The sequence below is a fragment of the Zophobas morio genome, unplaced genomic scaffold (genome assembly GCF_036711695.1).
Source record: "Zophobas morio isolate AGI-343-1 ecotype UQ-CSIRO unplaced genomic scaffold, CSIRO_AGI_Zmor_V1 ptg000008l, whole genome shotgun sequence".
Classification (NCBI taxonomy): Eukaryota; Metazoa; Arthropoda; class Insecta; order Coleoptera; family Tenebrionidae; genus Zophobas; species Zophobas morio.
In genome coordinates, this window is record NW_026972113.1 from 10,731,029 (window position 1) to 10,748,180 (window position 17,152).

At 30.8% G+C, this 17,152-nt stretch overlaps 1 protein-coding gene across 1 annotated transcript in view; it reads right to left on the reverse strand.

The window, feature by feature from the left end:
- LOC135125310 (src substrate cortactin) overlaps nt 1–16,879 on the reverse strand; it is a 28,390-nt gene extending 11,511 nt beyond the window's left edge. Inside the window, exons 1-5 of the mRNA XM_064050794.1 lie at nt 16,543–16,879; nt 16,251–16,494; nt 2,512–2,677; nt 2,128–2,408; nt 1,628–2,071 (exon numbers count right to left, since the gene is read on the reverse strand). Coding sequence (XP_063906864.1) covers nt 1,628–2,071; nt 2,128–2,408; nt 2,512–2,677; nt 16,251–16,494; nt 16,543–16,706 — 1,299 coding nt within the window. The 5' untranslated portion in view covers nt 16,707–16,879. The remainder of the gene's footprint in view (nt 1–1,627; nt 2,072–2,127; nt 2,409–2,511; nt 2,678–16,250; nt 16,495–16,542) is intronic.
- Nucleotides 16,880–17,152: the final 273 nt, after the last annotated feature.

The following is a 17,152-nucleotide window of genomic DNA, read 5'->3' on the forward strand; positions in this document are numbered from 1 at the left end:
CATTTCAGTTTGGGAATTTTTCCGTTTCTCGTTTTTTCAGTTATTTGATTCTTTAATTTTTCGATTTTTCAATTTTTTAACGACTCAAAATTCTCAATTTTTGGATTTCTCAATTTCTTGATTAATCGAGTTTTTGGTTTTCCTATTTCTCATTTCCTCGACTTTTTAATATTTTGATTTTTCTGTTCTTCAATTCTTTTAGATTTTTGAGGTTGATTTTTAAATTTTTTGTTTTTTAAATTTTTTAATTTTTCGATTTTTCAATTTTCCGAAGTTTCAGATTTACGATTTTTCATTTTTTCCTCTATTTTTCCATTTTTCGATTTCTGGATTTTTCAATTTCTAATTTTTTCCATGTGTCAGTTTTATGATTTTTCTTCAATTTTTCGATTCTTCACTTTTTCTTGCATTTTTTAATATTTTGATATTTCCGTTTAGGCAGTTTTCGATTCTTCTATTTCTTGTTTTTTTTTTATTTTTCCGAGTTAAATTTTAGATTTTTCGATTTCTCGATTTTTTGACTTCTCGGTTTTAGTTTTTTCGGTATTTTTGGATTGGATTTTTAAATTTTTTGTTTATAAAATTTGTCCAATTTTTCAATTTTCCCAAGTTTCAAATTTACGATTTTTCAATTTTTCCTCAATTTTTCCATTTTTCGATATCTGGATTTTTCAATTTCTAATTTTGTCCATATGTCAGTTTTAGGATTGTTTGATTTTTCACTTTTTCGTGCATTTTTTAATATTTTGATATTTCCGTTTTGGCATTTTTCGATTCAATTTCTTGTTTTTTTAATTTTTCGGATTAAATTTTAGATTTTTCGATTTCTTGATTTTTTGACTTCTCGGCTTTAGATTTTTCGGTTTCTACTATTTTCGGATTGGATTTTAAAATTTTTTGGTTTTTAAATTTTTCGATTTTTCAATTTTCCGAAGTTTCAGATTTACGATTTTTCAAATTTTCATCTACTTTTCCATTTTTCGATTTTTCTACTTTACAACTTCTCAGTTGTAGATTTTTTGGTTTTTCATTTTCGATTTTAGCATATTTCACTTCTCTGATTTTTTAAATTTTTTAATGTTTCGATTTTTAGTCATTTCAGTTTGGGAATTTTTCCTTTTCTCGTTTTTTCAGTTATTCGATTCTTTAATTTTTCGAATTTTTAATTTTTTAACGTCTCAAAATTTTCAATTTTTGGATTTCTCAATTTCTTGATTAATCGAGTTTTTGGTTTTCCTATTTCTCATTTCGTCGACTTTTTAATATTTCGATTTTTCAATTTTTTGTTTTTTTAAATTTTGAATTTTTCGACATAATTTTCTTAGGGGGATCTCATTTGCCAAAATCAGTCTTATCCTAGCAGTTACTGGCCCGCCCACCCACCTTCTCTAGTATTTAGTTTGTTATATGCTTTAATGAATTTTTTTTTGTTGGTTTGTTAAAATTTTTTTTGGTTTATTTGTTAATAAAAAATAACTGGTTTTATTAATATTAGAAATCAGAAAGTATTCACGCATTTTTTTCGTAATCTACATCATAATTTTTTTTTATTATTTATTCAGTATTGAAGAGTTTATCCGCCATTTTCCAGACATCCGGTATAAGAATATATTAAAAGTGAACTTACTGCGCTCGCTTGGTTGCTACTCCTCGTACTCGGCTGCGCCCCGAAGTGCGACATCTTGTTCTGGTCTAGTTGGCCAGGCGTCGTCCTCTCTCCCCACTCCTCGTCCCGTTCTTGCGTGAGAAAAGCCGTCTTTGATTCATCCAAAGCTTTCGGAACTCGGGCACCATTTTCCCTCGTCTCGTCACTACTATTTTGATTAGTAAACTGGGCTAGTTTCGACGGGTTCAACTGTCCGGGGGCCACTCGTTCCAGACGAGGCGCCTCCGCTGGACTAGTTTGCGTCAAAAACGCCGTTTTTGATGAATCGAGCACTTTGGGTGACCTAGGGGGGGTTGGTGTTTGAGACACTTCTTCGGTGCTTTTGGTGGCGAACATGACCGCTTTAGCATGAACGATCTTCTTCGGGGTGGACATCCGTTCCACCTCGGGTTTGTCCTGCGAGCTCTAGAAATCGAGTTTCGTGAAGTCGTTGATCTAAACTTTGAATAACGAGTTCTCACCATGTGTTCGAATTTGGCCCGCAAGTCTCCCGGTCGGGCGTTGCCGATGTCCGGTTTCACTTTGGTGTAGTTCGTTCCAACTTTCGCCGGCTCCTCGTTGAAGGAGGCGGCGGATTTGTCCACTCTGTCGGTTTGGAGCCCGAATTTTCCCCCGAATCCGATCTTGTGATCGGTTTGACTTTCGTGCTTTTGAGGCGCTTCGTGGTGATCCCAACCCACGGCCGATTTGTCTTGTCGGTCGGACTGGACGCCGAACTTTCCGCCGAAGCCTTTGGCGTAATCTGAAGGCCGGATTTAACAAAGTCGGAAATAACGAGCTTTCTTTGAACGTATTTTTAGAAGTTTCAATGTTAAACGAGTTATGCTATGATTATTAATTTGTACCTTTTTGTGACTCATGCTTTTCCACTTTTTCCACGTGATCCCAGCCCACAGCCGACTTGTCTTGTCGGTCGGTTTGGACCCCGAATTTGCCGCCGAATCCGGAGGTGTAGTCCTTCTGGGACGCGTGCTTTTCGACTTTTTCTTTGTGCTCCCAGCTGACGGCACTCTGAAAAAAAGCGGTCCAAGGTTATTTCGACAGAACAATGTTATCTTCAAAATTTACAATAGTAAATGTTTCAATTTTATAAAATAACGTGTCCCTCTATTTGTGGTTTATGAAGCCGTGTTGAGTTTTTACCTTGGGTATACAGAATTTTTGAAAAAAAAAATTGTGTGACATTTTACAATTTAACTTTAAATTCGCAAATCAAGTGCTCTGAATTCCTGCAAGCGTTTTAAGGTTATCGGGATTTTTTAATTTTTCGATTCTTCGATGTTTTTCGGTTTTTCATTTTCGATTTTGGCCTATTTTGATTTCTCAATTTTTCGACCTCTCCAACTTTTTGAATTTTTCTATTTTTTAATTTCTCGGTTTTTCGATTTTTCCGATTTCCCAGTTTTTCGTCATTTCAGTTTTGGAATTTTTCAATTTCTCTGTATTTTAAATTTTTCGAATTTTCGATTTTTCAGTTTGATTTTTTTTGACCTTTAAATTTTAGATTCTTCGATTTCTCGATTTTTTCAATATTGCCATATATCTCAGTTTCATATTTTTCGGTTTTTCATTTTCAATTTATAAAATGTCTTATTTTTCGATTTTTTTATTTTCGATTTCTCAATTTCTTGATTAATCGATTTTTTGGTTTAATTTCTCGTTTTCAAATTTTTTAATGTTTTAATTTTTCAGTTTTTCCATTCTTTTCAATTTTTGATTTTTCAATTTTTCGACTTTTTGATTTCTCGATTTTTCAATTCCTAAATTTTTCGATGTTTCAATTTTAGGATTTTTCGATTCTTCAATTTCTTGTTTTTTTTTTATTTTTTCAATTTATATTTTAAATTTTTTTATTTCTCTATTTTTTGACTTCTCGCGATTAGATTTTTCGGTTTCTAATATTTTTGGATTGGATTTTTAAATTTTTTGGTTATTAAATTTTCCGATTTTTTCAATTTTCCGATGTTTCAGGTTTACGATTTTTCAATTTTTCATCTATTTTTCCATTTTTTTTAGCCTATTTTTACTTCTCCGACTTTTTGAATTTTTTGATGTTTCGATTTTCCAATTTTTCCATTTCCCAATTTTTAGTCACTTCAATTTGGGAATTTTTCAATTTTTCTAGTTTTTAATTTTTTGATTTTTCAATTTCCTAACGTCTCAAAATTAAATTTTTCGATTTCTCTTCATATTTCTTGTTTTCTCCATTTTTTAATGTTTTGATTCTTTAGTTTTTCAACACTTTTCGATTTTTGAGGTTTCTGATTTTCCAATGTTTTGATTTTTTAAAATTTGAATTTTGCGACATCGATTTTTTGATTTCTCGATTTTTCAAGTTCTAAATGTTTCGATGTTTCAGTTTTAGGATTTTTCTTTATTTTTTTGATTCTTCAATTTTTCTTCCAATTTTTAATTTTACGAAATTTCCGTTCTGTGATTTTTCGATTCTTCAATTTTTTGATTTTTTTTTTACTTTTTCGACTTTTAAATTTTACATTTTTCAATTTCTCGATTTTTTGATTTCTCGCTTTTGGATTTTTCGATTTCTCTATTTCTTTTTGATTTTTGAGGTTTTTTGTTTTTTCAGTTTTTCGACTTTTTGATTTTTCGATTTTTCAATTCCTAAATTTTTGGATGTTTCGGTCTTAGGATTTTTCTTCAATTTTTCGATTCTTCAATTTCCTTGTTTTTTTTTATTTTTTCGAGTTAAATTTTAGATTTCCGACTTCTGGATTTTTTGACTTCTCGCTTTTAGATTTTTCGGTTTCTAATATTTTTTTATTGAATTTTTTGGTTTTTTAATTTTTCAATTTTTTTCAAATTTTCTATGTTTCAGTTTTACATTTTTCGAATATCCTTTTTCGATTTTTAAAATTTTTTATTTTTCCATTTTTAAATTTTCGACTTTTTCGACCTTTTGAATTTTCCAATGTTTCGATTTTTCAATTTCTGACTCTAAATTTTAAATTTTTCGATTCATTGGGAAATCGATTTTTTGGTTTTCCTATTTCTCGATTTCTCAACTTTTTAATGTTTTGAAATTTCAGTTTTTCAATTCTTTTCGATTTTCCAGGTTTTTGAATTTTTCGATTTTTAAAATTTTGAATTTTTCGACATCGATTTTTCGACTTTTTGATTTCAACATATTTTCGTTTCAGTTTAGGATTTTTCTTCCATTTTTCAATCCTTCAATTCTTCCATTCTTTAATTTTTCGATAATTTCCTTTTGGGATTTTTCGATTCTTCAATTTCTTGTTTTTTTTTTATTTTTTCGACTTTTAATTTTAGATTTTAAAACTTTGAATAATGTTTCGATTTCTAGATTTGTTGACTTTTTTAGATTTTCCGGTTTTTAATTTTTTTCGATTGTATTTTTACATTTTTTGGTTTTTAAATTTTCCGATTTTTTCAATTTTACGACTCTTCCATTTTTCGGTTCTCGATTTTGGATTTTCATTTTTAAAATTTTTTATTTTTGGATGTTCCAATTTTTCGAAATTATGATTTTTCAATTTTTCGGTTTCCAATTTTTTAGATTTCTCAATTTTCCGATATTTCAGTTCTACTATTTTCAGTTTTTCGACAGTTCAAATTTTCGGTTTTTAGATTTTTCGATTTTTCAATTTTTAACGTCTCCAACTTTTTGAATTTTTCGATTTTTTAATTCCTCGGTTTTTCGATTTTCCGATTTCCCAGTTTTTCGTCATTTCAGTTTTGGAATTTTTCAATTTCTCTGAATTTTAAATTTTTCGAGTTTTCGACTTTTTAATGTTTTGATTTTTCAGTTTGTCAATTCTTTTCGATTTTTGATTTTTTGGTTTTTCAATTTTTCCATTTTTAATAATGAAGAGTCGTAAAATGGAAAAAATTGGCACAAATCTAGAAATCGAAACATTAAAAGTTTTAAAATGTAAAATTAAAAGTCGAAAAAATAAAAAAAAAAACAAGAAATTGAAGAATCGAAAAATCCCAAAAGGCAATTATTGAGAAATTAAAGAATGGAAGAATTGAAAAATTGAAGAAAAATCCCAAGCTGAAACGGAAAAATGTTAAAATTGGAAAAAATTTAAATTGGGAAATCAAAAAGTCGAAAAATCGAAGTCGAAACATTCAAAATTTCAAAAATCGAAGAATTGAAATTCAAAAACCTGAAAAATCGAAAAGAATTGAAAAACTGAAATATCAAAACATTAAAAAGTCGAGAAATCGAGAAATAGGAAAACCAAAAAATCGATTTCTCAATGAATTGAAAAATTGAAAATTTAGATGTCAGAAATTGAAAAATCGAAACATTGGAAAATTCAAAAGGTCGGAGACGTCGAAATAGGCTAAAATCGAAAATTTAAAAACCGAAAAATAAAAAATTTTAAAAATCGAAAAAGAAAAATCTAAAAATTTAAGACTGAAACATCGGCAAATTGAAAAAAATTGAAAAATTAAAAACCAAAAAATTAAAAAATCCAATCCAAAAATATTAGAATCCGAAAAATCTAAAAGCGAGAAGTCAAAAAATCCAGAAATCGGAAATCTAAAATTTAACTCGAAAAAATCAAAATTTAAAAAATTAAAACTTTGAAAAATCAGAAACCTCAAAAATCGAAAAGAATTGAAAACCTGAAAAATCAAAACATGAAAAAAATGGAGAAAACGAGAAATATGAAGAGAAATCGAAAAATTGAAAATTTTGAGACGTTAAGAAATTGAAAATCCAAAAATTAAAGACTAGAAAAATTGAAGAATTTCCAAATTGAAATCGAAAATGAAAATCCGAGAAATCTAAAACTGAAACATCGAAAAGTAGAAAAATGGAAAAATAGATGAAAAATTGAAAAATCGTAAATCTGAAACATCGGAAAATTGAAAAAATCGACAAATTTAATAACCAAAAAATGTAAAAATCCAATCCAAAAATATTAGAAACCGAAAAATCTAATAGCGAGAAGTCAAAAAATCGAAAATTTAAATTAAAAAAAATAAAAAAGAACAAGAAATTCAAGAATCGAAAAATCCCAAAACTGAAATATCGAAAAATTAAAAAATGTAAGAAAAAGTGAAGAATCGAAAAATTGAAGAAGAATCCTGAAACTGAAACATCGAAAAATTTAGGAATTGAAAAATCAAGAAATCAAAAAGTCGAAAAATTGAAAAAACAAAAATCGAAAAGAATTTAAAAACTGAAAAATTAAAACAAAAAAAAATGAAAACGAGAAATTAAACCAAAAAATCGATTAATCAAGAAATTGAGAAAACGAAAATTAAAAAATCGAAAAATAAGACATGAAAAACCGAAAAATTTGAGAACCCAAAATCTAAAAGGGAAAAGTCAAAAAATCGAGAAAACGAAGAATCTAAAATTTAAAGGTTAATCGAAAAATTTAGGAATTGAAAAATTACGGTTCTCGATTTTGGATTTTTTGGTTTTTCAATTTTTCCATTTTCAAAATTTTTGATTTTTGGACGTTCCGATTTTTCGAATTTTTGATTTTTCAATATTTCGGTTTCCAAATTTTTAGATTTCTCAATTTTCCGATATTTCAGTTTTACGATTTTCAATTTTTCGACCGTCCAAAATTTCGGTTTTTAGATTTTTCGATTTTTCAATTTTTGACGTCTCCAAAGTTTCAATTTTTTTATTTCTTCTGAATTTCTGGGTTAATCGATTTGTTATTTTTCTATCTGTCGATTTCTCCAGCTTTCATTTTTCCATTTTTCGGTTTTTCAATTTTTCAGGTTTTTAAAAAATCAAAAATTAATTTTGAATTTTTCAATTTTTAGCATTTCGATTGTGGCCTATTCTGATTTCTCAATTTTTCGATTTCTCGGTTTTTCGACTCTCGGATTTTCTAATTTTTCGATGTTTTGATTTCCCAATTTTTCGTCATTTTAGTTTTGGAATTTTTCAAATTCCTGATTTTTAAATTTTTCGATTTTTAAAGTTTCGATTTCTCGATTTTTCAAAATTTTTAAACTTTTGATTTATATTATTCAATATTTCATTTTTCAATGTGCCGATTTTTAAATTTCACATTTTTCAATTTTTTGGTGTTTTGATTTCTTGACATCCCGGTTTTTCGATTTACAAAATGTTTCGACTTTTCAATTTTCCGATTTCCCGAGTTTCCAAGTTTACGATTTCTCACTTTTCAACATCTGAATATTGGAAACTTTGTCTTAATTTTTCAATTTTTCGATTTTTTTGATGTTTCGATCAATTTTTTGACTTTTAAAATTTTCGTTTTTTCAAAGAGCACTTTTTCCGCACTTGTACGGACCGCGTCCCTTGGAATTGTGCGGACTGCGTGAGTGCTATTGACGTCATCTGTCTAATAAAATCCGGACAGACGACAGACAGACAGACGGAAACGGAAGACCTATTGGTTCATACTCTCGGAGTCACGCAACGTCAATAAAACATGAAAGTGGCAACTACCACTTGCTCACAGGCCGCACAAATTTCTCAAAATAAACTAATAAACAAAGCGTGCGTTATTCCCATTTCCACGGAAACCCGTGACGTCACTTAGTTAGGTTAGTTCCCAAAATGGTGGAACCCCCACGCCGAAAATTCGTGCCCCCCGGGTCCGCCACCACCCTCACCAGCCGCACCCCCAAACCGGGAACCGCGCTCTCCGCCGCCGTCAAGCACGGTTTTTCAATTCCTAAATTTTTCGATGTTTTAGTTTTAGGATTTTTCTTCAATTTTTCGATTTTTCACTTTTTTTACATTTCTTAATTTTTCGATATTTCCGATTTGGGATTTTTCAATTCTTCAATTTCTTGTTTTTTTTTATTTTTTTCAATTTAAATTTTAGATTTTTCGATTTCTTGATTTTTTGACTTCCCGCTATTAGATTTTTCGGTTTCTAATATTTTTGGATTTTTTTCAATTTTCCTGTTTCAGATTTACGATTTTTCAATTTTTCTTATATTTTTCCATTTTTCTACTTTTCGATGTTTCAGTTTTAGATTTCTCGGATTTTCATTTTCGATTTTTAAAATTATTTATTTTTCGGTTTTTAAATTTACGATTTTAGCCTATTTCTACTTCTCCGACTTTTTTAATTTTTTGATGTTTCGATTTCCCAATTTTTAGTCATTTCAATTTGGGAACTTTTCAACTTTTTTATTCTTTAACTTTTTAATTTTTCAATTTCTTAATGTCTCAAAATTTTCAATTTTTCGATTTCTCTTCATATTTTTCGTTTTCTCCAATTTTTAATGTTTTGACTTTTCAGTTTTTCAATTCTTTTCGATTTTTGAGGTTTTTGATTTTCCAATATTTTGATTTTTTTAATTTTGAATTTTGCGACATCGATTTTTGATTTCTCAATTTTTCAAGTTCTAAATCTTTCGATGTTTCAGTTTTAGGATTTTTCTTTATTTTTTCGATTCTTCTATTTTTCTTTCAATTTTTAATTTTACGATATTTCCGTTTTGTGATTTTTCGATTCATCAATTTCTTGTTTTTTTTTTACTTTTTCGACTTTTAAATTTTCGATTTTCCGATTTCTGGATTTTTTGACTTTTCGCTTTTAGATTTTTCGGATTCTAATATTTTTGGATTGGATTTTTTAATTTTTTGGTTTTTAATTTTTCAATTTTTTTCAAATTTCCTATGCTTCAATTTTACATTTTTCGATTTTTAAAATTTTTTATTTTTCAGTTATTAACTTTTCGATTTTAGCCTATTTCGACTTCTCCGACCTTTTGAATTTTCCAATGTTTCGATTTTTCAATTTCTGACGTCTCTAAATTTTAAATTTTTCGATTCATTGAGAAATCGATTTTTTGGTTTTCCTATTTCTCGACTTTTTAATGTTTTGATATTTCAGTTTTTCAATTCTTTTCGATTTTTCATGTTTTTGAATTTTCAATTTTTCATTTTTTCCAATTTTAACATTTTTCGTTTCAGTTTAGGATTTTTCTTCAATTTTTCAATTGTACAATTCTTCTTCCATTCTTTAATTTTTCAAAAATTTCCTTTTAGAAGTCTTCGATTTTTCAATTTCTTGTATTTTTTTTATTTTTTCGACTTTTAATTTTAGATTTTAAAACTTTTAATGTTTCGATTTCTAGATTTGTTGACGTCTCGCTTTTGGATTTTCCAATTTTTCAATTTCGCAATTTTTTGCTATTTCAGTTTTGGAATTTTTTCAATTTCGCGATTTTTAAGTTTTTCGATTTTTTAATTTTCGATTTCTCAATTTCTTGATTAATCGATTTTTTGGTTTAATTTCTCGTTTTCAAATTTTTTTAACGTTTTAATTTTTCAGTATTTCCATTCTTTTCGATTTTTGATTTCTCGATTTTTCAATTCCTAAATTTTTCGATGTTTCAGTTTTAGGATTTTTCGATTCTTCACTTTTTCTTAATTTTTTAATTTTTCGATATATCAGTTTTTATTTTTTTCAATTTAAATTGTAGATTTTTCGCTTTCTAATATTTTTGCAATGGATTTTTAAATTTTTTGGTTATTAAATTTTTCGATTTTTTCAATTTTCCGATGTTTCAGATTTACGATTTTTCAATTTTTCTTCTACTTTTCGATTTTTCAGTTTTAGATTTCTCGGATTTTCATTTTCGATTTTTAAAATTATTTATTTTTCGGTTTTTAAATTTACGATTTTAGCCTATTTCTACTTCTCCGAATTTTTGAATTTTTGAATGTTTCGATTTTTCAATTTTTCGATTTTCCAATTTTTAGTCATTTCAATTTTTTTTTTCTATTCTTTAATTTTTTGATTTCTCTTCATATTTCTCGTTTTCTCCATTTTTTAATGTTTTGATTTTTCAATTTTTCAATACCTTTCGATTTTTAAGGCTTCTGATTTTCCAATGTTTTGATTTTTTAAATTTTGAATTTTGTGACATCGATTTTTCGACTTTTTGATTTCTCGATTTTTCCAATTTTTAATTTTACGATATTTCCGTTTTGTGACTTTTCGATTCTTCAATTTCTTGATTTTTTTTACATTTTCGACTTTTAAATTTTTTGATTTCTCTATTTCTTAACGTTTCAAAATTTTCATTTTTTTTATTTCTCACGTTCTTGATTAATCTATTTTTTGATTTTCCTATTTCTCGTTTTCTCAACTTTTCAATGTTTTGATTTTTCAGTTGTTCAATTCTTTTCGATTTTTGAGGTTTTTTGTTTTTTCAATTTTTCGACTTTTCAATTCCTAAATTTTTAGATGTTTCAGTTTTAGGATTTTTCTTCAATTTTTTTTTGGATTTTTAAGTTTTTTGATTTTTTTCAAATTTCCTGTTTCAGTTTTACATTTTTCGATTTTTAAAATTTTTTATTTTTCGGTTTTTAAATTTTCGATTTTAGTCTATTTCGACTTCTCCGACCTTTTGAATTTTCCAATGTTTCGATTTTTCAATTTGTGACGTCTCTAAATTTTCAATTTTTCGATTCATTGAGAAATCGATTTTTGGTTTTCCTATTTCTCGATTTCTCGACGTTTTAATGTTTTGATATTTCAGTTTTTCGATTCTTTTCGATTTTTAAAATTTTGAATTTTTCGACATCGATTTTTCAGCTTTTTGATTCCCCGATTTTTCATTTTTTCCAATTTTAATATTTTTCCGTTTCCGATTAGGATTTTTCTTCAATTTCTCAATTCTTCTTTCATTCTTTAATTTTTCAATAATTTCCTTTTAGAATTGTTCGATGTTTGAATTTCTTGTATTTTTTAAATTTTTTCGACTTTTAATTTTAGGTTTTAAAACTTTTAATGTTTCGATTTCAAGATTTGTTGATTTCTCGCTTTTAGTTTTTCCAATTTTTAATTTTTTTGGATTGGATTTTACATTTTTTGGTTTTTAAATGTTCCAATTTTTTCAATTTTACGACTCTTCAATTTTTCGGTTCTCGATTTTGAATTTTTTGGTTTTTCAATTTTTCCATTTTTAAAATTTTTGATTTTTCGACGTTCCGATTTTTCGACGTTCCGATTTTTCGAATTTTTGATTTTTCTATATTTCGCTTTCCAAATTTTTAGATTTCTCAATTTTCCGATATTACAGTTTTACGATTTTCAATTTTTCGACCGTCCAAAATTTTTTTAGATTTTTCGATTTTTCAATTTTTCGACCTTTTAATTTCTCGATTTTTCAATTCCTAAATTTTTCGATGTTTCAGTTTTAGGATTTTTCTTCAATATTTCGATTCTTCACTTTTTCTTACATTTTTTAATTTTTCAATATTTCCGTTTTGGGATTTTTCAATTCTTCAATTTCTTGTTTTTTTTTTACTTTTTTCAATTTAAATTTTAGATTTTTCGGTTTCTAATATTTATGGATTGAATTTTTAAATTTTTATTTATTTTTCGGTTTTTAAATTTACGATTTTAGCCTATTTCTACTTCTCCGACTTTTTGAATTTTTTGATGTTTCGATTTTCTAATTTTTCGATTTCGCAATTTTTAGTCATTTCAATTTGGGAATTTTTCTATTTTTCTATTCTTTAATTTTTTGATTTTTCAATTTCTTAACGTCTCAAAATTTTCAATTTTTCGATTTCTCTTCATATTTCTCGTTTTCTTCATTTTTTAATGTTTTGATTTTTCAGTTTTTCAATTCTTTTCGATTTTTAAGGTTTCTGATTTTCCAATGCTTTGGTTTTTTAAATTTTGAATTTTGCGACATCGATTTTTCGACTTTTTGATTTCTCGATTTTTCAAGTTCTAAATTTTTCGATGTTTCAGTTTTAAGATTTTTCTTTATTTTTCCGATTCTTCAATTTTTCTTCCAATTTTTAATTTTATCATATTTCCGTTTTGTGATTTTTCGATTCTTCAATTTCTTGATTTTTTTTTACTTTTTCGACTTTTAAATTTTAGATTTTTCGATTTCTCTATCTTAACGTTTCAAAATTTTCAATTTTTCGATTTCTCACGTTCTCGATTAATCGATTTTTTGATTTTCCTATTTCTCGTTTTATCGACTTTTCAATGTTTTGATTTTTCAGTTGTTCAATTCTTTTTTATTTTTGAGGTGTTTTGTTTTATCAGTTTTTCGACTTTTTGATTTTTCGATTTTTCAATTTCTAAATTTTTGGATGTTTCGATTTTAGGATTTTTCTTCAACTTTTCGATTCTTCAATTTCCTTGTTTTTTTTTATTTTTTCGAGTTAAATTTTAGATTTCCGATTTCTGGATTTTTTGACTTCTCGCTTTCTAGATTTTTCGGTTTCTAATATTTTTGGATTGATTTTTTTGTTTTTTAATTTTTCAATTTTTTTCAAATTTCCTATGTTTCAGTTTTACATTTTTCAATTATCCTTTTTCGATTTTTAAAATTTTTTATTTTTCGATTTTTAAAATTTTTTATTTTTCCGTTTTTAATTTTCGACTTTTCGACCTTTTGAATTTTCCAATGTTTCGATTTTTCAATTTCTGACGTCTCTAAATTTTAAATTTTTCGATTCATTGAGAAATCGATTTTTTGGTTTTTCTATTTCTCGATTTCTCAACTTTTTAATGTTTTGATATGTCAGTTTTTCAATTCTTTTCGATTTTTCAGGTTATTGAATTTTGAATTTTTCGATTTTTAAAATTTTGAATTTTTCGACATCGATTTTTCGACTTTTTGATTTCCCGATTTCTCATTTTTTCCAATTTTAACATATTTTCGTTTCAGTTTAGGATTTTTCTTCAATTTTTCAATCCTTCAATTCTTCCATTCTTTAATTTATCGATAATTTCCTTTTGGGATTTTTCGATTCAATTTCTTGTTTTTTTTTTATTTTTTCGACTTTTAATTTTAGATTTTAAAACTTTTAATGTTTCGATTTCTAGATTTGTTGACTTTTTTAGATTTTCCGGTTTTTAATTTTTTTCGATTGTATTTTAACATTTTTTGGTTTTTAAATTTTCCGATTTTTTCAATTTTACAAGTCTTCCATTTTTCAGTTCTCGATTTTGGATTTTCATTTTTTAAATATTTGATGTTTCGATGTGCCAATTTTTCGAAAATTTTGATTTTTCAATTTTTGGGTTTCCAAATTTTTAGATTTCTCAATTTTCCGATATTTCAGCTTTACGATTTTCAGTTTTTAGATTTTTCGATTTTTCAATTTTTGACGTCTGTAAAGTTTTTGATTTCTCAATTTCTCGGTTGATCGATTTTTCCATTCGTCGATTTCTCGAGCTTTCAATATTTCCATTTTTCAGTTTTTTAAATCTTCAATTTTTCGGTTTTTCAATTTTTCAGGTTTTTAAAAAATCAAAAATTTTTCTCTGCTTTTCGATTTTTTGCTTTTTTAAATTTTTCAATTTATCAATTTTTTTTAATTTTAAATTTTTTATTTAATTTTTAACTTTTCGATTCTAATTTCTGAATTTTTCGATTTCTCGGTTTTTCGACTGGATTTTCTAATTTTTCGATGTTTTGATTTTTCAAATTTTTGATTTCCCAATTTTTCGTCATTTTAGTTTTGGAATTTCTCAAATTCCTGATTTTTAAATTTTTCGATTTTAAAAAGTTTCGATTTCTCGATTTTTCAAAATTTTTAAACTTTTGATTTTTCGGTTATTTCATTTTTCAATCTGCCGATTTTTTAAATTTCACATTTTTCGATTTTTCAATTTTACGATTTTTTAGTGTTTCGATTTCTTGAGATCCCGGTTTTTCGATTTACAAAATGTTTCGATTTTCCGAGTTTCCAAGTTTACCATTTCTCATTTTTCAACATCTGAATATAGGAAACTTTGTCTGGATTTTTCAATTTTTCGATCAATTTTTTGACTTTTAAAATTTTCGATTTTTCGTCTACGTCTAATAAAAATCCGGACAGACGACAGACAGACAGACAGACAGACGGAAACGGAAGACCTATTGTTTCATACTCTAGGAGTCACGCAGCGTCAATAAAACATGAAAGTGGCAACTACCAGTTGCTCACAGGTCGCAAAAATTTCTCAAAATAACCTAATAAACAAAGCGTGCGTTGTTCCCATTTCCACGGAAACCCGTGACGTCACTTAGTTAAGTTAGTTCCCAAAATGGTGGAAGCCCCACGCCGTAAATTCGTGCCCCCCGGGTCCGCCACCACCCTCACCACCCGCGCCTCCAAAACGGGAACCGCGCTCCCCGCCGCCGTCAAGCACGGCCGCCTCTCTAACGGCCCCGGCACCCACGAGATCCCCGTCGAGCTCTTCGCCAACAACCGCACCCGCCTCATCGAACAGCTCCGCCCCAAAATCACCGGCAAACCCGTCGTACTCCTGCAAGGCGGCGACGAAGTCCCTCTGTACGACACCGACAACCTCTACGCCCCCTTCCGCCAGGAGTCGTTCTTCATGTGGACCTTCGGGGTCGTGGAGCCCGGTTGCTACGGCGCCATCGACATCCAGACCAAGACTAACTACCTCTTCGTGCCGCGCTACCCCGATAGTTACAGGATCTGGAACGGCCACCTGCCGTCTCCGGCGCACCTAATCAAGAAGTACGGTCTCCACCAGGTGAACTACGTTGATGAGTTGCTGCCGGTGTTGTTGAAGATGACCCCCACGGTGCTGTTGACGCTCCGGGGGGTGAATAGTGATAGTAGTGTGACGTCGAAGGAGGCGCGTTTTCCGGGGATCGATAAGTTCCAGGTGAACAACGCGATTTTGTATCCCGAGATTGCGGATTTGAGGGTGTTTAAGAACGATTATGAGATCGACGTGTTGAGGTATGTCGTGGAGGTGACGTCGGAGGCGATGAGGAGTGTCATGCGCTTCGCGCGCCCCGGGAAAACGGACAGACAATGTGTGGCGGAATTTCTGCGGTATAGTAGCGTGGAGGGTGGGTGTGAGCCCGCCGCCACCATGTGTACGTGCGCGGCGGGGGAGAACGCCGCCTTTGTTAATTACGGAGGGACGGCGGACGTGGTGCTTCTGCCACCCGATGGCTTGTGTGTGTTGGACATGGGGGCTTGCTATTTCGGCTACTGCGGCAAAATCTCGTGCACGTTTCCTCTAGGTGGAAAATTCGGGACGCGCCAGAAGATAATCTACGAAGCGGTTTTAGCAGCCAGGGACGCCGTCTTCAAGGAGTTACGTTCGGGGGTGGAGTGGACAGACATGCAACTGCTGTCACAGCGAACACTCCTGGGGGAGCTCAAAAAAGCCGGACTACTAAGAGGCGACCTAGACCAAATGGTCAATTCCGGCTTAGGCGTGATTTTCCACCCCCACGGCATCGGCAGCTTCCTAGGGCTAGACGAGCACGACGTGGGGGGCTTCATCGGAGCAAAACCCGCTGAAGGTCGCGCCGTCAACATGCTCCGAACCACGAGAGTCCTGGAGGAGAGAATGGTCCTCACACTAGGACCCGGCTGCTACTTCAACGACATGCTCCTAGACGAAGCCGCAGAAAACGCCTCCTTGAACCGCTTCTTCGTAACCGAAATCCTGAGGAAATTCCGCGGCCTGGGGGGCGTGAAAATCCAAGACGACGTTCTCATTACGAAAAACAAAGCAATTTGTCTGACAAAACTGCCAAGAACGGTCACCGAAATCGAAAACTGGTTGGCCGGCAAAGACGACACCAAATATTACAACTAAATTAACTAATAATAATGATGATAAAGTCAAACCTTGTCTACTCTATCCGTCTGTACCCCATACTTCCCCCCGAACCCCGCGCTGTAGTCCTTCTGCGACGCGTGCTTCTCCAGCTTCGCCACGTACTCGTGCCCCACTGCCGACTGGTCCATCCGGTCCTTCTCGATCCCGAACTTGCCCCCGTACCCGAAAGACGGGTTGCTGGGGTCCTCCATCATTTGTTTCTTTTTCTTGAGGGCGTCCGCCTCTTCCGTTTCCTTTCTGAGTTGACTCATGCTAAGATAACAAGATTAGAACGCAGAAAAGCAAACCGCGGTGACGTACTCGATGGCCCCGGCGGTGCGGCCGGAGCCCGCGATGGTGGCGGAGCCCCATCGCTGCTCCTGCTCGTTGACGTCGTTGACGAAGTCGGGGTCGGTCTCCCACTCGTCGTCCTCGGCGGGCTGCTCGCTGAGGCTGATCTGCTGGCCGGCGGCGGCTTTCCACATTTTAGGTTAGGTGCGAAAACGGGGACGCGACACTCAACGGAACACAAAGTTAACGAAATGGGGGCGGCGGTGGCGAGTTTTGTGTAAAATTTGTGCGTTATTTAGCGATATAGCCTTATCAACAAAGGCAACACCCGGGCTGGGAGTGACATTTGGCGACGGAACTACGATAAGACGAACTACGGTAGGTCGGTTGGAGCGATCAGTGGGTGTATTGCTGGTTGCATAACTTTGAACAAAATTTTTATCTGTGGTTTCCTGTTATTATGGTTTTATAAACTCATTAGACAAAAATTTTAAGATCATTCAGTATTAAAATGACATGTCATTAAATAAAAAAAATCCTACTCCAAAGAAAAAAGTCAAAAACTAGAGTTTTGTTTTTTTAAATCATACAGTAATCAATTTTTTGGGGTTGATAAACAGATACATTTTGATTAAAAAGT